Raw genomic sequence first — 26,285 nt, 5'->3', positions numbered from 1 at the left:
AACTGTGGATTTTAGCTAGTCCATGTACTATATGTCAAGGTACAGAAACTGTGGATTTTAGCTAGTCCATGTACTGTATGTCAAGGCACAGAAACTGTGGATTTTAGCTAGTCCATGTTCTGTATGTCAAGGTACAGAAACTGTGGATTTTAGCTAGTCCATGTTCTGTATGTCAATGTACAGAAACTGGATTTTAGCTAGTCCATGTTCTGTATGTCAATGTACAGAAACTGGATTTTAGCTAGTCCGTGTTCTATATGTCAATGCACAGAAACTGTGGATTTTAGCTAGTCCATGTTCTGTATGTCAAGGTACAGAAACTGTGGATTTTAGCTAGTCCATGTTCTGTATGTCAATGTACAGAAACTGGATTTTAGCTAGTCCGTGTTCTATATGTCAATGCACAGAAACTGTGGATTTTAGCTAGTCCATGTACTGTATGTCAATGCACAGAAACTGTGGATTTTATCTAGTCCATGTACTGTATGTCAAGGTACAGAAACTGTGGATTTTAGCTAGTCCATGTACTGTATGTCAATGCACAGAAACTGTGGATTTTAGCTAGTCCATGTTCTGTAGGTCAAGGTATAGAAACTGTGGATTTTATCTAGTCCATGTTCTGTATGTCAAGGTACAGAAACTGTGGATTTTAGCTAGTCCATGTACTGTATGTCAATGCACAGAAACTGTGGATTTTAGCTAGTCCATGTTCTGTAGGTCAAGGTATAGAAACTGTGGATTTTATCTAGTCCATGTTCTGTATGTCAAGGTACAGAAACTGTGGATTTTAGCTAGTCCATGTTATGTATGTCAAGGCACAGAAACTGTAGATTTTAGCTAGTCCATGTACAGTATGTCAAGGCACAGAAACTGTGAAGCAATACAGATGTAGCAAACTATATCATTTTTAGATTACATCTGTGACACTGGCAGAGATCCACATATTTACTGGGGTACAAAAACCTTTCCTTCTCGGGATCCTATCCTACTCTCCACCACACAGTGATGGACCCTGGTAATGGCTCTAGCAGTTCATGTTGAACTTATTGTTCCTGCAGAAGGTTTCCTGGAGCTGAGAGAGGCCGTGTGTGAGGTCCAGTAAATCACCACGGGAATTGTGAAACCAGGGCTCCTCACACACAGCGACAACACAGTGGAGACACTATTCTATTCCCCTCATGTCAGGAAGAAGATCCAGAAAATAACCAAACACACGCCTCATTTGTAATCTGCTCCAGACCATGTCCCTGTGTGTGTGTGTGTGTGTGTGTGTGTGTGTGTGTGTGTGTGTGTGTGTGTGTGTGTGTGTGTGTGTGTGTGTGTGTGTGTGTGTGTGTGTGTGTGCTCAGTCCCTCAGGTTCGTCCCATTTCATATTACTAATTTTACCTCCTGTTTCAGGAAGTGATGTCACTATATACACAGTTGAAGTAGGCAGTTTTCATACACCTCAGCCAAATACATTTAAACTCAGTTGTTCACAATTCCTGACATTTAATCGTAGTAAAAAATCCCTGTCTATGTCAGTTAGGATCACCACTTTATTTTAAGAATGTGAAATGTCAGAATAATAGTTGAGAGAAGGATTTATTTCAGCTTTTATTTATTTCATCACATTCCCAGTGGGTCAGAAGTTTACATACACTCAATTAGTACTTGGTAGCATTGCCTTTAAATTGTTGAATGTTTTGGGAAGCCTTCCACAAGCTTCCCACAATAAGTTGGGTGAATTTTGGCCCATTCCTCCTGACAGAACTGGTGTAACTGAGTCAGGTTTGTAGGCCTCCTTGCTCACACACACTTTTTCAGTTATGCCCACAAATTTTCTATAGGATTGAGGTCAGGGCTTTGCCACTCCAATACCTTGACTTTGTTGTCCTTAAGCCATTTTGCCACAACTTCGGAAGTATGCTTGGGGTCATTATCCATTTGCGACCAAGCTTTAACTTTAACTGTCTTTAGATGTTGCTTCAATATATCCACATAATCTTCCTGCCTCATGATGCCATCTATTTTGTGAAGTGCACCAGTCCCTCCTGCAACAAAGCACCCCCACAACATGATGCTGCCACCCCCGTGCTTCACGGTTGGGATGGTGTTCTTCAGCTTGCAAGTGTAACAGTATAGCTTCCGTCCCTCTACGAGCCCCAACCTGGGCTTGAACCAGGGACCCTCTGCACACATCAACAACTGACACCCACGAAGCATCGTTACCCATCACTCCACAAAAGCCGCGGCCCTTGCAGAGCAAGGGGAACCGCTACTTCAAGGTCTCAAAGCGAGTGACGTCACCGATTGAAACACTAGCGCGCACCACCGCTAAATAGCTAGCCATTTCACATCGGTTACACAAGCCGCCCCCTTTATCCTCCAAACATAACAATGGTCATAATGTTCAAACAGTTCTATTTTTGTTTAATCAGACAATAGGACATTTCTCCAAAACGTATGATCTTTGTCCCCATGTGCAGTTGCAAACAGTAGTCTGGCTTTTTTATGGCGGTTTTGGAGCAGTGGCTTCTTCCTTGCTGATCGGCCTTTCAGGTTATGTCGATATAGGAATCGTTTTACTGTGGATAAATATACTTTTGTACCTGTTCCCTCCAGCATCTTCACAAGGTCCTTTGCTGTTGTTCTGGGATTGATTTGCACTTTTCGCACCAAAGAATCTCTAGGAGACCGAACACGTCTCCTTCCTGAGCAGTGTGATGGCTGCGTGGTCCCATGGTGTTTATACTTGCGTACTATGTGTGGCAAAGAAGGGGGTCGAGTGATAAATGGCAGATATGTGAGAGCAGAACTAATAAACAGGCTCTGCCCGATCACTAAAATGGCCACTATCAGAACTACAGATCACAAAATGGCCGACCACCAAAACTAAAAGTCCCAGAAGCAAGGTGAACACTCAGAAGGTGGAGCCGACCCACAGATAAAGGGTCAAGAAAAACCAGGAAGAGAGAGAGAGAGGGCTGGAAGGATCTATGAACAATAGAGAAAGAGACAGTAGAGATTGTCTGGATATACCGTGTATGAGCCGGACTGTTTTGGACTTGCCTGTTGGCGTTTGGACCTGGACCTACCGAGAACCCGATTCATGTACCGAACCCTGCTATCCTTGACCTTCCCTACGGCCTGGGTGGACCAGGACGGAGAAACAAACACACCTGTTCGAAAGAACTCTTACTCTTGGGTGATTTGGTGACAGTTTACCACTTAATTTGTGACAAATGCTCCTAACCTTGAAGAGGTTTGCCACATATTGTTTGCACAGATGAACGTGGTACCTTCAGCCATTTGGAAATTCCTCCCAAGGATGAACGAGACTTGTGGAGGTCTACAATTTTTTTTATGAGGTCTTGGTTGATTTCCTTTGATTTCCCCATGATGTCAAGCAAAGAGGCACTGAGTTTGAAGGTAGGCCTTGAAATACATCCACAGGTACACCTCCAATTGACTCAAATTATGACAATTAGCCTATCAGATGCTTTTAAAGCCATGACATCATTTTCTGGAATTTGCCAAGCTGTTTAAAGGCACAGTCAACTTAGTGTATGTGAACTTCTGACCCACTGGAATTGTGATACAATTCACTGTAACTGAAATAATCTGTCTCTTAACAATTGTTGGAAAAATTACTTGTGTCATGTCCAAAGTAGATGTCCTAACCAACTTGCCAAAACTATAGTTTGTTAGCAAGACATTTGTGGAGTGGTTGAAAAACGAGTTTTAATGACTCCAACCTAAGTGTAATTAAACTTCAGACTTCAACTGTAGGACCTTCCACCTCCACCTGGGATATGGATGCCTAACCTAGGGGTGGAATATCACCTGGGAGCATGAGCAGCAGTGTGCAGCGTTTTCCTTTCTGTTTTCCATGAGTTGGCCTACAACTCCAGCAGCTGAGGTAAGTAGCTGGATGTGCATATGTTCTTCAGCTTTTGTATTGTTCCTCATCTCTCCACAGAGCCTTCTAGCCCTGGGAGACACTGTCTATGTCAACTGCAACCCCACTCAGCACACCGAGCCTACGTCTCCCACAATTCTCCTCTTTCTGTACTCATGAATGTGAACTTAATCTGTAGTCTCTGCTGATATATTCACAACATGGTCAACATGTTTTATTACATTTCCTTTATGTAGTGACAAAGCTCAGAGGGAGACACAGGAAGTTTGCTTTATTCAGTTACTCTCTGTTTTCTGTGTATTAACATGGTATACAGCTAACAGGGGAATTCTTCATCCCCATAGAAGATGTCTGCACTGAAATCTTCCCAAAAAATGCATATTGTAATCCCTCTGATTACTATAGAGAATAGGAGATTTATATACCAGGTGTGACATAACATATTTCACATGATCTGCCATTTATTCACTCCAAGTTTAGAATGAATGTGACAGTTGCTATGCAGAAAATAACATAATGATTAAAATGTTCAAACCCACGACCTTCCATTAATCACCATTGTGCCTCACCCAGTGTAATCATTTACTCCAACCTCACATTATGCATGACTAACGTTTTACAAAGACAACTTTGAGCAGCATAAAGACTAACAGATGGATGGATAGGCTAGAGAGAACATTTGAAAACTCAAGACAAGAGAGCCTATGACAGAAAGGTATGTGTTGCAATAAGAAAAGGAGAAAGACAACTGGACATGACAGAGCAATTGGAAACATTTAACTCAGTCAATTCAGGGGATGATTTGAAGAGCAATTCATGAATCCTGAATTATTCATGAACTGCTTTCAATTCCCTTCCTGAACTCACTTTCCCAAAGCTCCAACCTGTCTGTAACACCCACTAACAACACACACACATACACACGCACAGTAGAAATAGTTGACCATAGTAACAGGAAACAGCAGCAGTGTCAGTACCTGTGTAGCCCAGGGAGTTGTCATCCTCGTGTTCTGAGGTGGGGGCCGGCATGGCCCCTTCACTGGCCCCTTCCTCAGTGGCCGCGCCCGTGTCTGTCGGAAATAACACCACAGGGACTGAGACCACTGGCACACTCTCATCACTGGACATGGCCAGTGCCCATGACCCTATGCCCATCTGGCACAGGCAGCACCACACACTCAGCAGTACCAGGCTCAGAGGTTGCCACTGCCCACCCACCCTATACCCTCCATGGGAGAGACCACCCACCCACATCCCTGGCTGTATCCAAGATCCAACAGTCTTCAAAATAATATCCAGTGAGACTCTGACTGAGACACTTATAAACCTGGACAGTAGTGCCACAGTGTGTCAATCACAGTCTGTATTTTATAGTTCAGCCTCAATGGGAGAGAGCTGTGAGACTGAAGGGTTGTTATCTCCTAGGATCTCGGTTGGTGTGTCCCCATGCTGCGTTGTGGTGGTTGTGGTGTGTGTGCAGAATGGGAGTCCCTCTATCCTCCCAAAAGCCATGACTGGCTGGACTCCTGTGGGACCATATGGGCAGGGCAGAGTAAGGAGGATTAGGGCACTCCTACCCTGATTCAGGACCCCACCATACACACACCTACACACTCTCACACACACACACTCACACAGACACACATACTGATGCTGAAACTTCTTTTTACAGCCAATTAACTGCTAATCAGTCCTTTTGATTGTGGTCCCTCTCCCATCACATCAGTATTGTGGCTGACTGTCTCCTCAGCAGACAGGGTGACAGGTTTTGGCTGTGTGACAGGCTGTGTGAGGGTGGGACAGATGGGGGGAGGAGAGAGGGGAGGGGGTGAGGGAGGCCAAGAGGGCTGGGCGTATGGCTAATGGGGGAGATGGGGGCCGTTGGGGGCCACTGTGCCCTCATGATGGGTAGCCGTGGGATAAATCAGCCTGGGACATGCCCACTCTCATTGTGGGCCGCTGACAGGGGGTTAATTTGGACTGGGGGGAGGTGAGGGGGGTTAATGAAAGGAGGTCTAAACCATCCAGCGGACTGAAAGGCAGTCTGTCGGAAGTGTCTGTTTCCTCAATGGGATCTGGCATCAGTGGGGAAAAATAGCAGACGGGGTGACTGAATAGATCATTGGAGAGCACTTTGGATCACTAGACTGTGTAGAAGTATGACCCTTATTCCCTTTGTCTTAGATATTTCTACAGAAGTCTGACAGCATTAAGAAACATAGCATTTTGAATAACACGATATATACAGCACAGTATGACAAAACAGTTTAGACAAATTGGCGACAAGACAACAACATACTAGAGACATGTTGGAGAGACGTTCTACATGAATGGAGTGGTCCTGCTCCCTACCAGTTCTGTAGTGTTGTAGTTAGAGCAACACTAGGACAGTTTAAAGGCCCCATGCTGGAACCATCCTATTATCAGACACTTCTCTCTCTGCGCTGTGTTACTGTTTACGAGTGTCTCTGCTCCAACTGACAACACTACTGGAGAGAGGAGGGGAGGCAACAACACACACAGAACCACACACATATATACACAGACACGGCTCGACACAGAATGGAACATAGACCAGGTTCGGAAGCAGGCTCAACACAGAATGGATCACAGATAAGATTCTGAAGCAGGCTCAACACAGAATGGATCACAGACAAGGTTCTGAAGCATGTTCAACACAGAATGGAACACAGACATCCAGGAAAACAGAACGAGTTTCCTTGTCTGTCTGTCTGATTTAGGTTTTGACACATATTATGACAGTGCTTCCCAAACCTGGTCCTCCAGTATCCCCAACATTACACATCTTATTGTAACCTTGGACAATCACACCTGATTCAACTTGTGAACGAATCATCAAGCCCTCAATGAGTTGAATGAGGTGTGTTTGCCAAGGGCTCCAATGAAGCTGTGTACTGTTAGAGGTATTCGAGGACCAGGGTTGGGAAACACTGTATTATGACACCAGTTCCAGGATAAACAAGATCTCTGACGTTGTTGTTGCGTTGTCATCAACACTTCTAAAGAAGATTAATTACACCCTGCCTCTGGCAAATCTTCATTTGGAAAATGACAGCAAATGTAGCAAAAGAGTGGAGTGGCATTTATAGAGTAGAGTAGCATTTATAACCTAATTTAAAAAAACATAACAAATCATTTGTTCAATCTGTTCTAAATAGCATTAACCATCTTCGACCTTAAAAATGAAACAGTTTCAAGTCAACATAACACCAGTAAAGGGTTATATAATGATATTTTCCCCAGGAATATGCAAGAGAAAGCCCCATACAGCAGCAGAGACCCAGAGGTGATTTCACTACCTATGGAGAGCACTGTCACCCAGACACCTTGACTGTTTAAAACAGGGTACAGTAGGTCTTTCATTTCAAGAGGTTCTTGATTTTCATATTGTCCATTTCCCTATGCTTTCGGTCTCGTCCTGCTAACTCTGTAGTGCACCTGTTTTCTTTTTTGGCCTCCTCGCTCAGTCGTTCTATGGGTGGTCCAAAGCCAGGCTCCAATTAAAGGCCACTTCAGAGTTAATTAACAGGTGGTGTACCCAGCTGCCCCAGGGCTCTTGGACAAAAACACAGGAGCCCTCTGGACCCCTCACTGCCCCACCTCCAACCCCTCCAGTCACAGAGCTGTGCCGTATCTCATCTCCCCTGTTGGCTAATTACTATGGCTCATGTGCTGATAACCGATGGCTCTCAAACAGATACAAAGACAAGCCTGCTCCTCCCCGGTCAACCCCTTGTCCCCCATCCCCTCATCCCTCAGACTCTCATCCCCACAGCACTCATCCCCCCAGCCTCTCATCCCCCAGCCTCTTGTACCCAGCCCTCGTACCCCAGCCTCTCATCCTCCAGCCTCTCATCGTCATCTCCACAGTCTAACACCAAAAGAGCAGTCTGTTTTCTGGGTCAGTCACTACTCTACATGGACCTGGCCACAGGGCGCTGGACAATAGGATCTCTTTGTAGCTGATGGCCTCAACCCAGTGCCCAGCACTCACCAATCATACTGCTCTAAATTATAAAAAAAAATTCTGCAACTTTGAACAACTAAATAGAGCTTAAGAAACTTTACAAAACACATTTTTGCTACTTACAATCCATTTCTCCCTCAAACAGCAATGATCAGCTGTAGAGCACATCATACATAGTGAAACATGGCAGCCCAGTCAGTCTGATTGCCTTTGTTATTGCCCTTGTGCTTCTCATTGTTTCTCATTGATTAGGCCGACAAACGAGGAGGAGCAGGTAGTTGATGTGAATGGAGGAGCTGGCTGCTGCGTCATTGTTATCTTGTTGTGAATTGGCAGCAGTGGTTTGGCCTAGACAGTGGAGGTGATGGATGGTGTTTAAATGATGATTGTGTATGTGGAGTCTGACTTCAGGCCCTGAGCTTGTTAACTGCAGGGATGCTTGTTTGCAGTTAGATGAGTTCCTTCACGCTGTCTGACAGGAAGTGATGAATCCGGCTGTCATTAGCAACAACACTGTCAACATTTGCTTTGTGACAAATATTTTTCTTCTTAAAGTGTAGGTAGGTTGACAAGAATTGATTTACATAAAGCAAACTAAAGAGAGGAAAGATGTTGGATGGGGATATTTATAGCTGCTAACTGAAAACCAAACACAACGTCATTTTCTCTTTCACTTCTTTCTTCCTCTCTATCTATTTGCTTTGTGCAGAGCCCAATCACAGCTGTCAACTGAATGTTTCTAGACAGGATTTATTCTCTTTATGCTGGGCCTCAGTTCAATCATGTCTGCCTTACTGTATTACAAAAAAATAGAGGCAAAAGAGAAAATGTGGAAAAGAGTACTTTGTGAAGACAGTCGCTGCTCGCGTCATCTCTCTCCACACCCCTCCTCTACACACTGTCTCTCTCATTTCCATTTTGATTACACTTTCTGTGTTTTACCCAGGGCCATGCATCGCTAATGGACTTTTAATCAAGCCTGGAGATAGGAAACACACAAAGAGCACACACCGCTGGATGAGAGGGAGAGAGTGAGAGGAACGGAGGGAGAGAGAGGGATGAAGGGATAGAGAGAGGGATGGAGGGAGAGAGAGTGAGAGGAACGGAGGGAGAGAGAGGGATGAAGGGATAGAGAGAGGGATGGAGGGAGAGAGAGAGAGAGAAAGAGAGAGCGAAAGAAAAGCATGTGAGCAAAAACGATAGGTTTACCTGTCTTGATAGACAAATGTGCAAATGAAAGATAGTAGCTCAAATGACAGCCATTAGACTACATATGTTCTGTCTTACACAAATCATAAACACACATACTGTACTCCAATGTATCAACCCCAACATCATACCTACTTAGACCTTTCAAAGCCCAGACTAGAAATGAAGAATTCCTGAGTAAAAGAGGTGTGTCATTTCACTATGAGAATAACTCAAAGGGGTCAGCCCAGGGTAAAGGCCTAGCAGACAAAATAAGACAGACAGAGACAATGATCACCCAGGGATGGTTTAAGGGACTGCGACCACTGTAGCCCCTGTCTGTCCCCTGTGGATCCTAGTGTGTGGCCTGTGGAGGAGGGAGGGGCTCACACCAGCCATAACCCTGTCAACTCAGGTTTATGCATATGAAAGCGTCTCTGGCCCACCTCAAAACCACACAGTGTGTCCGCCATTAATTACCACAATGAGGATTCTGCAGGGGTCGCTAGGGAATACTTTTTGTGTCCCTGTTATCTATGGAAACAGTCGGTGAGAAAGAACGCACAAGAGGGATCAAATGGTTTGCTGAGAGGCAGCGACCGTGGAGTTGTTAGCAACTGGTAAACAGCATGGCTAATGCAAAACTCAGATTGGGACACACGAAATTGGGAAAATAACAGGAAAGCACAATAAGGATTTGTAATAATGCATCTGTCTTTAATCTTAGAAATGCGCAAAGTGTGTATATCTACAGCACACATACTATGGGTGTATATTGTCTATAGTGTATTTGCAGAGCTAGTTACCAGGTGCTGAGTGAATAGAGAGCAGTGTAGTCTGGACTAAGGCTGAAGGATGTGCTGTCTATGAGGACTCCCCCAGGCCACCCCTAACGACTCCTCTTCTTCTCCACTTTCTCTCCATCCCTACAGAGATGCTATCCCGACCTCTTTCCTCTTCATTGCAGAAAAGATGGGATATTTCTGAGACAAATATCATCAAGCCAGCATCAAGCTAGTTTTGATGAGAAAGTGGATGGGAACTTAACTTTGATTCTCTCTATTCTGACCAAAATCAGCAAGTAATTTGAGATAAACACTGAGACACCAATATATTCTCTACACGAGTAACATTTTGTCAAGATATTATTTTTGTAGTATTTTACAAAGAAAACATGTGTGTGTGTGTGTGTGTGTGTGTGGGAGCGGGGACATTGCATAGAGCGTTAAACTGATTATGTTTTCACGAGATAAAGATTTGAGTGATGATAATGAAATACACTACATGGCCACAAATTGCTGCTATAACAGCCTCCACTCTTCTAGGAAGGATTTCCACTAGATGTTGGAACATTGCTTCCATTCAGCCACAAGAGCATTAGTGAGGTTGGGCACTGATGTTAGGTGTTTAGGCCTGGCTTGCAGTCGACGTTCCAATTCATCCTAAAGGTGTTTGATGGGGTTGAGGTCAGGGCTCTGTGCAGGCCAGTGTCATGACTTGCCCTTTTGGGTGAGGATCATAGGCCCCAGACCCCCCCCCCCCCCCCCCACCCTCTCTGACTACTATTTGTGAGAAGACGTAATGTGATGTTAGCCTTCTAAATGAGAGAATAGTTTTTTATATGCAGTCTTAACCAGTCAGTGACCTCACCCACGTGAGCACAGACATTATGACGGTGTCATGTAATGCCCCTTTTTCCAGAGTGCATAAAACCCCTCGTGAACAATTAACATTAGACCAGAGAACTTGAGGACGCAGTTTCTAGAGACCAGCGGACCGACAGCGTGAGCTGGAAGGTACAAGATGGTTAGGCACTCTGAAACTTTCAACAGAGAAGAAGAAAATCTCTATAGACCAGACAGCGTGAAGCGTGGCTACTAGAAATGGTTTAAAACTATAGACCAAGCAGGCGGACGGTGTGAACCGGACGTCACAAATGGTTAGACTCTACAAGACCAGTACACGGACAGCGTGAGCTAAAAAGGTACAAAATGGTTTGAAATTCTGAAACTTTCTCGAGTGAAGAAAATGAAGGCTACACGGGAACATTCAGTCTGCAGCTGTTTAAGTACTTTAGTATAAGCTCAACCAAGAACCACTGGTTAGTACTCTGAAAGATCCAATCTAAAAAACATTTCCCTATCAAACGATCGTTGGTACGTCTGACATACCCATTATAACAGAGCTACGACTACGAAAGACTTTGAACTTTGACTTTGATCTTTCAATTTCTGGCCACAACTTGCAGACTTATTTACGTGCTGCTGTGCGTTCTGTTGCTAACCTTACTTTGCCACCTGACAACTTTACGGTTTTTACGTTTATATACGTTTATATACCGTTTATATTTTTAGTTTTTCCCTCACTCAACTTTTTTTCATGAAACTTTTTCACTCCGGATGCTTTATCTGGACATGGTTCGTCAGGACCTCCAACAGCCGAAGCTAAGTAGTAACATTAACATGATGCCTTCTAATTGCAGTTGCTGTACTCATAATATACAGGAGAACGATCGCCTTATGGCGAGGATAGCTGTGCTGCAAGCCCAGCTTCAGATGAAATTGTTAGGCAAGGATCATTTCAGTGTAGGAAAGGATAAAACAGCGTCTGTGCCACCAGTAAGTACAGATAGTAGTATAAATCCCCTCACACGGTCCCCGCAGCTGGACAACTTTCTCATGGCTTCTGGAGGGAAATGATATAGGAATGTTCAACCGGTGTCGCTCATTCAGCCGACAGAAACTTTCAACCGGTTCTCCCCATTAAGCAGCGAGTCGGAGTCAGAGGCCGAGCCTTCTCTGGTCTCTACTCCTCCCGTTACGGGGTCTGAGACACCGAAGCCTCCCACCATTAGCTCTGCCAAATTGAAAACCCTAGTCATTGGCGTCTCCATTACCCGCAGTATTAGACTTAAAACGAATCTTCCAGCGATCATACACTGTTAACCAAGGGGCAGCGCTACCGAAGTTAAGGCTAATCTGAAGATGGTGCTGGCTAAAGCTAAAACTGGCGAGTGTAGAGAGTATAGAGATATTGTTATCCACGTCGGCACCAACGATGTTAGGATGAAACAGTCAGAGGTCACCAAGCGCAACTTTGCTTCAGTGTGTAAATCAGCTAGAAAGATGTGTCGGCATCGAGTAATTGTCTCTGGCCCCCAGTTAGGGGGAGTGATGAGCTCTATAGCAGAGACTCACAACTTATTATGGTTGAAAACTGTTTTCTGTCCCTCCCAAAAGATAGAATTTGTAGATAATTGGCCCTCTTTCTGGGACTCACCCACAAACAGGACCAAGCCTGGCCTATTGAGGAGTGACGGACTCTATCCTAGCTGGAGGGGTGCTCTCATCTTATCTACCAACATATACAGGGCTCTAACTCCTCTAGTTCCACGATGAGATAAGGTGCAGGCCAGGCCGCAGGCTGTTAGCCAGCCTGCCAGCTTAGTGGAGTCTGCCACTAGCACACTTGCACAGTGTAGTCAGCTCAGCTATCCCCATTGAGACCGTGTCTGTGCCTCGACCTAGGTTGGGCAAAACTAAACATGGCGGTGTTCGCCTTTGAAATCTCACTAGAATAAAGACCTCCTCCATTCCTGCCATTATTGAAAGAGATCGTGATACCCCACATCTCAAAATAGGGCTACTTAATGTTTGTTCCCTCACTTCAAAGGCAGTTATAGTCAATTAACTAATCACTGATCATAATCTTGATGTGATTGGCCTGACTAGAACATGGCTTAAGCCTGATTAATTTACTGTTTTAAATGAGGCCTCACCTCCCGGTTACACTAGTGACCATATCCCCCCGCGCATCCTGCAAAGGCAGAGGTGTTGCTAACATTTACAATAGCACATTTCAATTTCCAAAAATCCAAGATGTTTTCGTCTTTTAAGCTTCTAGTCATGAAATCTATACAGCCTACCCAATCACTTTTTACAGCTACTGTTTACAGGCCTCCTGGGCCATATACAGCGTTCCTCACTGAGTTCCCTGAATTCCTATCGGACCTTGTAGTCATAGCAGATAATATTGTAATTTTTGGTGACTTTAATATTCACATGGAAATGTCCACAGACCCACTTCAAAAGGCTTTCGGAGCCATCATCGACTCAGTGGGTTTTGTCCAACATGTCTCTGGACCTACTCACTGCCACAGTCATTTTTCATCATTATCCTGGACTATCGGACCACCATTTTATTATGTTTGCAATTGCAACAAATAATCTGCTCAGACCCCAACCAGGGAGCATCAAAAGTCATGATATAAATTCTCAGACAACCCAAAGATTCCTTGATGCCCTTCCACACTCCCTCTGCATATCCAAGGACGTCAGAGGACAAAAATCTGTTAACCAACTAACTGAGGAACTCAATTTAACCTTGTGCAATACCCTACATGCAGTTGTACCCCTAAAAACTAAAAACATTTGTCATAAGAAACTAGCTCCCTGGTATACAGAAAATAGCCGAGCTCTGAAGCAAGATTACAGAAAATAGGAACGGAAATGGCGCCACACCAAAATGGAAGTCTTCCGACTAGCTTGGATAGACAGTACCGTGCAATATCGAAGAGCCCTCACTGCTGCTCGATCATCCTATTTTTCCAACTTAATTGAGGAAAAAAAGAACAATCCGAAATGTATTTTTGATACTGTCGCAAAGCTAACTAAAAAGCAACATTCCTCAAGAGAGGATGGCTTTCACTTCAGCAGTAATACATTAATGAACTTCTTTGAGGAAAAGATCATGATCATTAGAAAGCAAATGACGGACTCCTCTTTAAATCTGCGTATTCCTCCAAAGCTCAGTTGTCCTGAGTCTGCACAACTCTGCCAGGACCTAGGATCAAGGGAGACAATCAAGTGTTTTAGTACTATATCTCTTGACACAATGATGAAAATAATCATGGCCTCTAAACCTTCAAGCTGCATACTGAACCCCATTCCAACTAAACTACTGAAAGAGCTGCTTCCTGGCCCTCCTATGTTGAACATAATAAACGTCTCTCTATCCACCGGATGTGTACCAAACTCACTAAAAGTGGCAGTAATAAAGCCTATCTTGAAAAAGCCAAACCTTGACCGAGAAAATATTTAAAAAACTATCGGCCTACATCAAATCTCCCATTCCTCTCAAAAAAAACAAAAAAACTGTTGCGCAGCAACTCACTGCCTTCATGAAGAAAAACAATGTATATGAAATGCTTCAGTCTGGTTTTAGACCCCATCATAGCACTGAGACTGCACTTGTGAAGGTGGTAAATGACTTTTTAATGGCGTCAGACCGAGGCTCTGCATCTGCCCTTGTGCTCCTAGACCTTAGTGCTGCTTTTGATACCATCTATCACCACTTTCTTTTGGAGAGATTGGAAACCCAAATTGGTCTACATGGACAAGTTCTGGCCTGGTTTAGATCTTATCTGTCGGAAAGATATCAGTTTGTCTCTGTGAATGGTTTGTCCTCTGACAAATCAAATGTAAATTTTGGTGTTCCTCAAGGTTCCGTTTTAGGACCACTATTGTTTTCACTATATATTTTACCTCTTGGGGATGTCATTCGAAAACATAATGTTAACTTTCACTGCTATGCAGATGACACACAGCTGTACATTTCAATGAAACATAGTGAAGCCCCAAAATTGCCCTCGCTGGAAGCGGATGGCTGCAAACTTTCTACTTTTAAACTCTGAAAAAACAGAGATGCTTGTTCTAGGTCCCAAGAAACAAAGAGATCTCTTGTTGAATCTGACAATTAATCTTGATGGTTGTACAGTCGTCTCAAATAAAACTGTGAAGGACCTCTGCGTTACTCATGAACCTGATCTCTGTTTTGACGAACATTTCAAGACTGTTTCAAGTACGGCTTTTTTCCATCTACGTAACATTGCAAAAATCAGAAACTTTCTGTCCAAAAATGATGCAGAAGAATTAATCCATGCTTTTGTCACTTCTAGGTTAGACTAGTGCAATGCTCTACTTTCCGGCTACCCGGATAAAGCAATAAATAAACTTCAGTTAGTGCTAAATACGGCTGCTAGAATCCTGACTTGAACCAAAAAATGTGATCATATTACTCCAGTCCTAGCCTCCCTACACTGGCTTCCTGTTAAGGCAAGGGCTGATTTCAAGGTTTTACTGCTAACCTACAAAGCATTACATAGGCTTGCTCCTACCTATCTTTCCGATTTGGTCCTGCCGTATTATTTTCAAATGAGCGGCCGTTCATGTGCAAAGTATTAGCATTTCCATGAGCATTGTTATCAACTCTATATAGTGGGTCCATTCTGTCTTTCCCACTCTTTATCTGTCCCTACCCCTTTCCATTGTCTACCAAGCCATTATTTAGTTAGTTAGTAATTAAATAACTAAGCCAATTTGTATATCGCTGATTCTTCATTTATGCTAGGGTTCGTGCAGATATCCAAGGATTTTGCGACATTCACAATGAGACTAAAGGTAAATAAGAATGAATGAATTGACTGTGACTAATATAAGAGATCTTTAGAGTTTAGTAGGGAGTAACTTGTTAAATAACTTCTTCTGTTGTGTCCCAAATTACTACTTAATTAATTGTTACATGAGTAATTTAATTGCGTAATGATTTAACGTGATATGTAATTAGTTTAGAAAATAATAGTCAATCACATTAATGATAGTCAAGACACGACACCAGTCTTCCACACCAATCTCGACAAACCATTTCTGTATGGGCCTCGTTTTGTGCACAGGGGTATTGTCATGCTGAAACAGTAAAGGGCCTTTCCCAAACTGTTTCCAGAAAGTTGGAAGCACAGAATCGTCAATAATGTCATTGTATGCTGTAGACTTAGATTTCCCTTCACTGGAACTAAGGGGCCTAGCCCGAACCATGAACCTTCTCCACCAAACTTTACAGTTGACACTATGCATTCGGGCAGGTAGCGTTCTCCTGGTGTCTGCCAAACCCAGATTCGTCCGTCGGACTGCCAGATGGTGAAGTGTAATTCATCACTCCAGAGAATGCGTTTCCACAGCTCCAGAATCCAATGGCGGCAAGCTTTACACCACTCCAACCGACGCTTGGCATTGCGTATGGTGAGCTTAGGCTTGTGTGCGTCTGCTCGGCCATGGAAACCCATTTGATGAAGCTCCCGACGAACAGTTATTGTGCAGATGTTGCTTCAAGAGGCAGTTTGGAACTCGGTAGTGAGTGTTGCAACCGAGGACAGATCATTTTTATGGGCTACGCACTTCAGCACTCGCCGGTCCTGTTCTATGAGCTTGTGTGGCCTACCACTTCGCAGCTGAGACATTTCCACTTCACAATAACAGCAAAAACCCTATCATTGGGTTTACTTGATAGCTACCTACACAAATAGCTAGCTAGAACAAAGTGTTAATAAGATAAATGAATTTAAAAAGATTAAAAGCAATACAAATAAGTTATCAAAAAAAAAAGTATTTAGTCAGCCACCAATTGTGCAAGTTCTCCCACTTAAAAGATGAGAGAGGCCTGTAATTTCCATCATAGGTACACTTCAACTATGACAGACAAAATGAGAAAAAAAAATCCAGAAAATCACATTGTAGGACTTTTAATGAATGTATTAGCAAATTATGATAGAAAATAAGTATTTGGTCAATAACAAAAGTTTATCTCAATACTTTGTTATATACCCTTTGTTGGCAATGACAGAGGTCAAATGTTTTCTGTAAGTCTTCACAAGGTTTTCACACACTGTTGCTGGTATTTTGGCCCATTCCTCCATGCAGATCTCCTCTAGAACAGTTATGTTTTGGGGCTGTTGCTGGGCAACACGGACTTTCAACTCCCTCCAAAGATTTTCTATGGGGTTGAGATCTGGAGACTGGCTAGGCCACTCCAGGACCTTGAAATGCTTCTTACGAAGCCACTCCTTCGTTGCCCGGCCGGTGTGTTTGGGATCATTCATCAAGACTCAGTCACGTTTCATCTTCAATGCCCTTGCTGATGGAAGGATGTTTTCACTCAAAATCTCACAATACATGGCCCCATTCATTCTTTCCTTTACACGGATCAGTCGTCCTGGTCCCTTTGCAGAAAAGCAGCCCCAAAGCATGATGTTTCCACCCCCATGCTTCACAGTAGGTATGGTGTTCTTTGGATGCAACTCAGCATTCTTTGTCCTCCAAACACGACGAGTTGAGTTTTTACCAAAACGTTATATTTTGGTTTCATCTGACCATATGACGTTCTCCCAATCTTCTTCTGGATCATCCAAATGCTCTCTAGCAAACGTCACACAGGCCTGGACATGTACTGGCTTAAGCAGGGGGACACGTCTGGCACTGCAGGATTTCAGTCCCTGGCGGCTTAGTGTGTTACTGATGGTAGGCTTTGTTACTTTGGTCCCAGCTCTCTGCAGGTCATTCACTAGGTCCCCCCGTGTGGTTCTGGAATTTTTGCTCACCGTTCTTGTGATCATTTTGACCCCACGGGGTGAGATCTTCGTAGAGCCCCAGATCGAGGGAGATTATCAGTGGTCTTGTATGTCTTCCATTTCCTAATAATTGCTCCCACAGTTGATTTCTTCAAACCAAGCTGCTTACAAATTGCAGATTCAGTCTTCCCAGCCTGGTGCAGGTCTACAATTGTGTTTCTGGTGTCCTTTGACAGCTCTTTGGTATTGACCATAGTGAAGTTTGGAGTGTGACTGTTTGAGGTTGTGGACAGGTGTCTTTTATACTGATAACAAGTTCAAACAGGTGCCATTAATACAGGTAACGAGTAGAGGACAGAGGAGCCTCTTGAAGAAGAAGTTACAGGTCTGTGAGAGCCAGAAATCTTGTTTGTTTGTAGGTAGACCAAATACTTATTTTCCACCATAATTTGCAAATAAATTCATTAAAAATCCTACAATGTGATTTTCTGGATTTTTTTTTCTAATTTTGTCTGTCATAGTTGAAGTGTACCTATGATGAAAATACAGGCCTCTCTCATCTTTTTAAGTGGGAGAACTTGCTCAATTGGTGGCTGACTAAATACTTTTTTTGCCCCACTGTATGTGTATGTATATATAGTGTGTGTATGTATGTATATATAGTGTATAGTGTGTATATATATATATATATATATGTGTATGTATATATAGTGTATTTAGGCTGACAAGTAATTTGGTTCCAATGGTTTCCAATGAGAAAACCCTACTGGAATGGAAAGGAAAATGCACCAGAAAAGTTCACATTAAAATATTTCATATCATATTTTCCAAAACACTCCTGTTTTGTCACTGCTACATTGCTCAATGGCCAGATTGTTGCTCCTGTCCTTGCAGTCGTTTCTCATGTTCTGACAGTTGTTTCTCCTGTCCTGAAGGTTGTTTCTCCTGTCCTGATGGTTGTTTCTTCTGTCCTGGCAGTCGTTTTTCATGTTCTGACAGTTGTTTCTCCTGTCCTGAAGGTTGTTGCTCCTGTCCTGAAGGTTGTTGCTCCTGTCCTGATGGTTGTTTCTCCTGTCCTGGCAGTCGTTTCTCCTGTCCTGACAGATGTTTCTCCTGTCCTGACAGATGTTTCTCCTGTCCTAACAGTTGTATTTCCTGTCCTGACAGTTGTTTTTCCTGTAATGACAGTTGTTTCAACTGTCCAAACAGTTGTCCTCCTGTCCTGACAGTTGTTTCTCCTGTCCTGACAGTTGTCCTCCTGTCCTGACAGTTGTTTCTCCTGTCCTGACAGTTGTATTTCCTGTCCTGACAGTTGTTTCTCCTGTCCTGACAGTTGTTTCTCCTGTCCTGACAGTTGTATTTCCTGTCCTGACAGTTGTTTCTCCTGTCCTTACAGTTGTTTCTCCTATCCTGACAGTTGTTTCTCCTGTCCTGACAGTTGTTTCTCCTGTCCTGACAGTTGTTTCTCCTGTCCAAACAGTTGTCTTCCTGTCCTGACAGTTGTTTCTACTGTCCTGAGAGTTATTTCTCCTGTCCTAACAGTTGTCCTCCTGTCCTGACAGGTGTTTCCACTGTCCTGATAGTTGTCCTCCTGTCCTGACAGTTGTCCTCCTGTCCTGACAGTTGTTTCTCCTGCCCTGACAGTTGTTTCTCCCGTCCTGACAGTTGTTTCTCCTGTCCAAACAGTTGTCCTCCTGTCCTGACAGTTGTTTATCCTGTCCTGACAGTTATTTATCCTGTCCTGACAGTTGTTTCTCCTGTCCTGAGAGTTATTTTCCTGTCCTAACAGTTGTCCTCCTGTCCTGACAGGTGTTTCCCCTGTCCTGACAGGTGTCCTCCTGTCCTGACAGTTGTCCTCCTGTCCTGACAGGTGTCCTCCTGTCCTGACAGTTGTCCTCCTGTCCTGACAGTTGTTTCTCCTGTCCTTACAGTTGTTTCTCCTGTCCTGACAGTTGTTTCTCCTGTCCTGACAGTTGTTTCTCCTGTCCTGACAGTTGTTTCTCCTGTCCTGACAGTTGTTTCTCCTGTCCTGACAGTTGTCCTCCTGTCCTGACAGTTGTTTCTCCTGTCCTGATGGTTATTTCTCCCGTCCTGGCAGTTGTTTCTCATGTTCTGACAGTTGTTTCTCCTGTCCTGATGGTTGTTTCTCTTGTCCTGGCAGTCGTTTCTCATGTTCTGACAGTTGTTTCTCCTGTCCTGATTGTTGTTTCTCCTGTCCTAGAAGTTGTCCTCCTGTCCTGACAGTTGTTGTCCTGTCCTGATGGTTGTTTCTCCTGTCCTGGCAGTTGTTTCTCCTGTCCTGGCAGTTGTTTCTCCTGTCCTAAAAGTTGTCCTCCTGTCCTGACAGTTTTTTATTCTGTACTGACAGTTGTTTCTTCTGTACTGACAGTTGTATATCCTGTCCTGACAGTTGTTTCTCCTGTCCTGCCAGTTGATTGTCCTGTCCTGACAGTTGTTTCTCCTGTCCAAACAGTTGTTTCTCCTGTCCTGACAGTTGTTTCTCCTGTCCTGACAGTTGTTACTCCTGTCCTGACAGTTGTTTCTCCTGTCCTGACAGTTGTTTCTCCTGTCCTGACAGTTGTTTCTCCTGTCCTGACAGTTGTTAATCCTGTCCTGACAGTTGTTTCTCCTGTCCTGACAGTTGTTTATCCTGTCCAAACAGTTGTCTTTCCTGTCCTAACAGTTGTTACTCCTGTCCTAAAAGTTGTTTCTCATGTCCTGACAGTTGTTACTCCTGCACTAAAAGTTGTTTCTCATGTCCTGACAGTTGTTTCTCCTGTCCAAACAGTTGTTTATCCTGTCCTAACAGTTGTTTCTCCTGTCCAAACAGTTGTCCTCCTGTCCAAACAGTTGTCCTCCTTTCCAAACAGTTGTCCTCCTGTCCAAACAGTTGTCCTTCTGTCCAAACAGTTGTCCTCCTGTCCAAACAGTTGTCCTCCTGTCCTGACAGTTGTTTCTCCTGTGCTGACAGTTGTTTCTCCTGTCCTGACAGTTGTTTCTCCCGTCCTGACAGTTGTTTCTCCTGTCCTGACAGTTGTTTCTCCTGTCCTGACAGTTGTTTCTCCTGTCCTGACAGTTGTTTATCCTGTCCTTACAGTTGTTTCTCCTGTCCTGACAGTTGTTTCTCCCGTACTAACAGTTGTTTCTCCTGTCCTGACAGTTATTTATCCTGTCCTAACAGTTGTTTCTCCTGTCCTGACAGTTGTTTATCCTGTCCTAACAGTTGTTTCTCCTGTACTGACAGTTGTTTCTCCTGTCCTTACAGTTGTTTCTCCTGTCCTGACAGTTGTTTCTCCTGTCCTGACAGTTGTTTCTTCTGTACTGATGGTTGTTTATCCTGTCCTGGCAGTCGCTTCTCCTGTCCTGACAGTTATTTCTCCTGTCCTGATGGTTATTTCTCCTGTCCTGGCAGTTGTTTCTCATGTTCTGACAGTTGTTTCTCCTGTCCTGATGGTTGTTTCTCTTGTCCTGGCAGTCGTTTCTCATGTTCTGACAGTTGTTTCTCCTGTCCTTATGGTTGTTTCTCCTGTCCTAAAAGTTGTCCTCCTGTCCTGACAGTTGTTGTCCTGTCCTGATGGTTGTTTCTCCTGTCCTGGCAGTTGTTTCTCCTGTCCTAAAAGTTGTCCTCCTGTCCTGACAGTTGTTTCTTCTGTACTGACAGTTGTATATTCTGTACTGACAGTTGTATATCCTGTCCTGACAGTTGTTTCTCCTGTCCTGACAGTTGATTGTCCTGTCCTGACAGTTGTTTTTCTCCTGTCCAAACAGTTGTTTCTCCTGTCCTGACAGTTGTTTCTCACGCCCTGACAGTTGTTACTCCTGTCCTGACAGTTGTTTCTCCTGTCCTGACAGTTGTTTCTCCTGTCCTGACAGTTGTTTCTCCTTTCCTGACAGTTGTTTCTCCTGTACTAAAAGTTGTTACTCTTGCCCTAAAAGTTGTTTCTCATGTCCTGACAGTTGTCCTCCTGTCCAAACAGTTGTCCTCCTGTCCAAACAGTTGTCCTCCTGTCCAAACAGTTGTCCTCCTGTCCAAACAGTTGTCCTCCTGTCCTGACAGTTGTTTCTCCTGTCCTGACAGTTGTTTCTCATGTCCTAACAGTTGTTACTCCTGTCCCAACAGTTGTTTCTCCTGTCCTGGCAGTTGTTTCTCATGTTCTGACAGTTGTTTCTCCTGTCCTGATGGTTGTTTCTCTTGTCCTGGCAGTCGTTTCTCATGTTCTGACAGTTGTTTCTCCTGTCCTGATGGTTGTTTCTCCTGTCCTAGAAGTTGTCCTCCTGTCCTGACAGTTGTTGTCCTGTCCTGATGGTTGTTTCTCCTGTCCTGGCAGTTGTTTCTCCTGTCCTAAAAGTTGTCCTCCTGTCCTGACAGTTTTTTCTTCTGTACTGACAGTTGTTTCTTCTGTACTGACAGTTGTATATCCTGTCCTGACAGTTGTTTCTCCTGTCCTGCCAGTTGATTGTCCTGTCCTGACAGTTGTTTCTCCTGTCCAAACAGTTGTTTCTCCTGTCCTGACAGTTGTTTCTCCTGTCCTGACAGTTGTTACTCCTGTCCTGACAGTTGTTTCTCCTGTCCTGACAGTTGTTTCTCCTGTCCTGACAGTTGTTTCTCCTGTCCTGACAGTTGTTAATCCTGTCCTGACAGTTGTTTCTCCTGTCCTGACAGTTGTTTATCCTGTCCAAACAGTTGTCTTTCCTGTCCTAACAGTTGTTACTCCTGTCCTAAAAGTTGTTTCTCATGTCCTGACAGTTGTTACTCCTGCACTAAAAGTTGTTTCTCATGTCCTGACAGTTGTTTCTCCTGTCCAAACAGTTGTTTATCCTGTCCTAACTGTTGTTTCTCCTGTCCAAACAGTTGTCCTCCTGTCCAAACAGTTGTCCTCCTTTACAAACAGTTGTCCTCCTGTCCAAACAGTTGTCCTTCTGTCCAAACAGTTGTCCTCCTGTCCAAACAGTTGTCCTCCTGTCCTGACAGTTGTTTCTCCTGTGCTGACAGTTGTTTCTCCTGTCCTGACAGTTGTTTCTCCTGTCCTGACAGTTGTTTCTCCTGTCCTGACAGTTGTTTCTCCTGTCCTGACAGTTGTTTCTCCTGTCCTGACAGTTGTTTATCCTGTCCTTACAGTTGTTTCTCCTGTCCTGACAGTTGTTCCTCCTGTCCTGACAGTTGTTTCTCCCGTACTAACAGTTGTTTCTCCTGTCCTGACAGTTATTTATCCTGTCCTAACAGTTGTTTCTCCTGTCCTGACAGTTGTTTATCCTGTCCTAACAGTTGTTTCTCCTGTACTGACAGTTGTTTCTCCTGTCCTTACAGTTGTTTCTCCTGTCCTGATAGTTGTTTCTCCTGTCCTGACAGTTGTTTCTTCTGTACTGATGGTTGTTTATCCTGTCCTGGCAGTCGCTTCTCCTGTCCTGACAGTTATTTCTCCTGTCCTGATGGTTATTTCTCCTGTCCTGGCAGTTGTTTCTCATGTTCTGACAGTTGTTTCTCCTGTCCTGATGGTTGTTTCTCTTGTCCTGGCAGTCGTTTCTCATGTTCTGACAGTTGTTTCTCCTGTCCTTATGGTTGTTTCTCCTGTCCTAAAAGTTGTCCTCCTGTCCTGACAGTTGTTGTCCTGTCCTGATGGTTGTTTCTCCTGTCCTGGCAGTTGTTTCTCCTGTCCTAAAAGTTGTCCTCCTGTCCTGACAGTTGTTTCTTCTGTACTGACAGTTGTATATTCTGTACTGACAGTTGTATATCCTGTCCTGACAGTTGTTTCTCCTGTCCTGACAGTTGATTGTCCTGTCCTGACAGTTGTTTTTCTCCTGTCCAAACAGTTGTTTCTCCTGTCCTGACAGTTGTTTCTCACGCCCTGACAGTTGTTACTCCTGTCCTGACAGTTGTTTCTCCTGTCCTGACAGTTGTTTCTCCTGTCCTGACAGTTGTTTCTCCTGTCCTGACAGTTGTTTCTCCTGTACTAAAAGTTGTTACTCTTGCCCTAAAAGTTGTTTCTCATGTCCTGACAGTTGTCCTCCTGTCCAAACAGTTGTCCTCCTGTCCAAACAGTTGTCCTCCTGTCCAAACAGTTGTCCTCCTGTCCAAACAGTTGTCCTCCTGTCCAAACAGTTGTCCTCCTGTCCTGACAGTTGTTTCTCCTGTCCTGACAGTTGTTTCTCATGTCCTAACAGTTGTTACTCCTGTCCCAACAGTTGTTTCTCCTGTCCTGACAGTTGTCCTCCTGTCCTAACAGTTGTCCTCCTGTCCTGACAGTTGTTTCTCCTGTCCTGACAGTTGTTTCTCCTGTCCTGACAGTTGTTTCTCCTGTCCTAACAGTTGTTTATCCTGTCCTGACAGTTGTTTCTCCTGTCCTGACAGTTGTTTCTCCTGTCCTGACAGTTGTTTATCCTGTCCTAACAGTTGTTTCTCCTGTCCTGACAGTTGTTTCTCCTGTCCTGACAGTTGTCCTCCTGTCTTGACATTTGTTTCTCCTGTCCTTACAGTTGTTTCTCCTGTCCTGACAGTTGTTTCTCCAGTCCTAACAGTTGTTTCTCCTGTCCTAACAGTTGTTTCTCCTGTCCTAACAGTTGTTTCTCCTGTCCAAGCAGTTGTCCTCCTGTCCAAACAGTTGTTCTCCTGTCCTGACAGTTGTTTCTCCTGTCCTGACAGTTATTTATCCTGTCCTTACAGTTGTTTCTCCTGTCCTGACAGTTGTCCTCCTCCAAACAGTTGTTCTCCTGTCCTGACAGTTGTTTCTCCTGTCCTGACAGTTATTTATCCTGTCCTTACAGTTGTCCTCCTGTCCTGACAGTTGTTTCTCCTGTCCTTACAGTTGTTTCTCCTGTCCTGACAGTTGTTTCTCCTGTCCTGAAAGTTATTTATCCTGTCCTGACAGTTATTTATCCTGTCCTGACAGTTATTTATCCTGTCCTGACAGTTGTTTCTCCTGTCCTGACAGTTATTTATCCTGTCCTGACAGTTATTTATCCTATCCTTACAGTTGTTTCTCCTGTCCTAACAGTTGTCCTCCTGTCCTGACAGTTGTTTCTCCTGTCCTGACAGTTGTTTCTCCTGTCCTGACAGTTGTTTCTCCTGTCCTGACAGTTGTTTCTCCTGTCATGACAGTCGTTTCTCCTGTCCTGACAGTTATTTATCCTGTCCTTACAGTTGTTTCTCCTGTCCTAACAGTTGTCCTCCTGTCCTGACAGTTGTTTCTCCTGTCCTGACAGTTGTTTCTCCTGTCCTGACAGTTGTTTCTCCTGTCATGACAGTCGTTTCTCCTCTCCTGACAGTTGTTTCTCCTGTCCTGACAGTTGTTTCTCCTGTCCTTACAGTTGTTTCTCCTGTCCTAACAGTTGTCCTCCTGTCCTGACAGTTGTTTCTCCTGTCCTGACAGTTGTTTCTCCTGTCCTTACAGTTGTTTCTCCTGTCCTGACAGTTGTTTCTCCTGTCCTTACAGTTGTTTCTCCTGTCCTGACAGTTGTTACTCCTGTCCTGACAGTTGTTTCTCCTGTCATGACAGTTGTTTCTCCTGTCCTGACAGTTATAGAGCAATTTTGTGCTCCCTCTCATCTAATTCAGAATCACTTGGATTACAGAGAACTGAATAAACCTGTCAGACTCTGTTTTCCAAGTTGGCAGAGGAGTTGACTCTTTTCCTCTCACAATATGTGTTGATAATTGTGGTTAAATAAAAGCACAAGTGCCAGGGAAGAAAAATATGTATTGGGTATTGCTGACAGATTGTTCCAGAGCGCATCCAGTAACCACAGAAAGAATAATACAGGTTAGCGTTTTTCATCATGAATCTTGTTCTGGAGGCAGTTCTGCAGTTGTCACTAGCTAGCACAGCAACAAAGTCATAAAACCATAACATTTTAATCCTAACACTAACCTTAACCACACTGCTAACTCTGACGCCTAAACCTGACCTTAGATTAAGACCAAACGGCAAATCTTAGTATTCATGATTTTTTACAATATAGACAATTGTGACCTTGCAGCTGCCCAATCTAAGGGGAAATGGCTCAGTTTTGTCTCCAGGGCAAAAATCATGAAAGTAAACGTCAACCTGCAGAACAAACAAAGCTGATTGGCTTGTGGAGTGGTACATGATGTTTAAGGATCACTACAGTGCAATACCTCTTTTCACTCAAATACCAGTGCCAGACACCACAGTAGCACATAATAATAGTTTTGTCTTCCGTGCTACAGTTTTGACAGTCCTACAGTAATAACCATCTGTGAGATGAAGAAGATATTTATAATTTCCAGATTTTGCCAATATCCAACCAACCAAACTGCAGTTATGTTCTTGAACCACTTGAGTTCAAGAGTATCTCTGTCTACGGAGAACTGAAACACCACTGTGACTAGTGTCAGGGGTCTTGCTCTGACAAGGCTGGGAAGCTGAGACAAACACGTCCTGCCAAAAGCCACATATGTCCATCTCTGTGATACCACATGACATGTCCCATCACAGTTTAAACATGCACTGGTGTGAGAGAAAGAGAGAGAGAGAAGTGGGGAAAGAGAGAGAATTCCATAGAGAATACTTCAACAGGAACAGATGGGGGCCGTCAGGGACGAGGAGATTGGAGGGGCGTGGTAAAAAGAGAGCTTGTAGTCCGTTAGCCTGTCCTATCTTGGCGGCCGGCCGGCCAGCGTTACAGCTAGGCACCATGACAAATGTGCAGCTTGTCGCAGAGCGTAGACTCCACCACAGCTGACAAATCACTGACCTTCTCTTACTTTCCAACACACACACACAATATATGGGATTAACACCACCTCATCTCAGCTTTGAAAAGTTCCAGTTTTTTTCAGGAGTTCATA

The 26,285-nt window shown here is 44.0% G+C and overlaps 1 protein-coding gene across 3 annotated transcripts in view; it reads right to left on the bottom strand.

Annotated features, from left to right (window-relative positions):
* The window catches only part of robo1 (roundabout, axon guidance receptor, homolog 1 (Drosophila)), a 544,530-nt gene that overhangs the window by 347,753 nt on the left and 170,492 nt on the right, over positions 1-26,285 (bottom strand). Inside the window, exon 3 of one of the 3 annotated variants that reach the window (XM_036964909.1) lies at positions 4,880-4,972. In XM_036964909.1, coding sequence (XP_036820804.1) covers positions 4,880-4,972 — 93 coding nt within the window. Of the gene's footprint in view, positions 1-4,879; positions 5,091-26,285 lie in introns of those variants that run through there. The other 2 variants (XM_036964911.1, XM_036964908.1) reach the window with 2 other exon arrangements.

This window comes from Oncorhynchus mykiss, chromosome 27, assembly GCF_013265735.2.
Source record: "Oncorhynchus mykiss isolate Arlee chromosome 27, USDA_OmykA_1.1, whole genome shotgun sequence".
Taxonomy (NCBI): domain Eukaryota; kingdom Metazoa; phylum Chordata; class Actinopteri; order Salmoniformes; family Salmonidae; genus Oncorhynchus; species Oncorhynchus mykiss.
The sequence above is the reverse complement of the archived record's forward strand: the minus strand, read 5'-3'. Positions and strand labels throughout refer to the sequence as shown.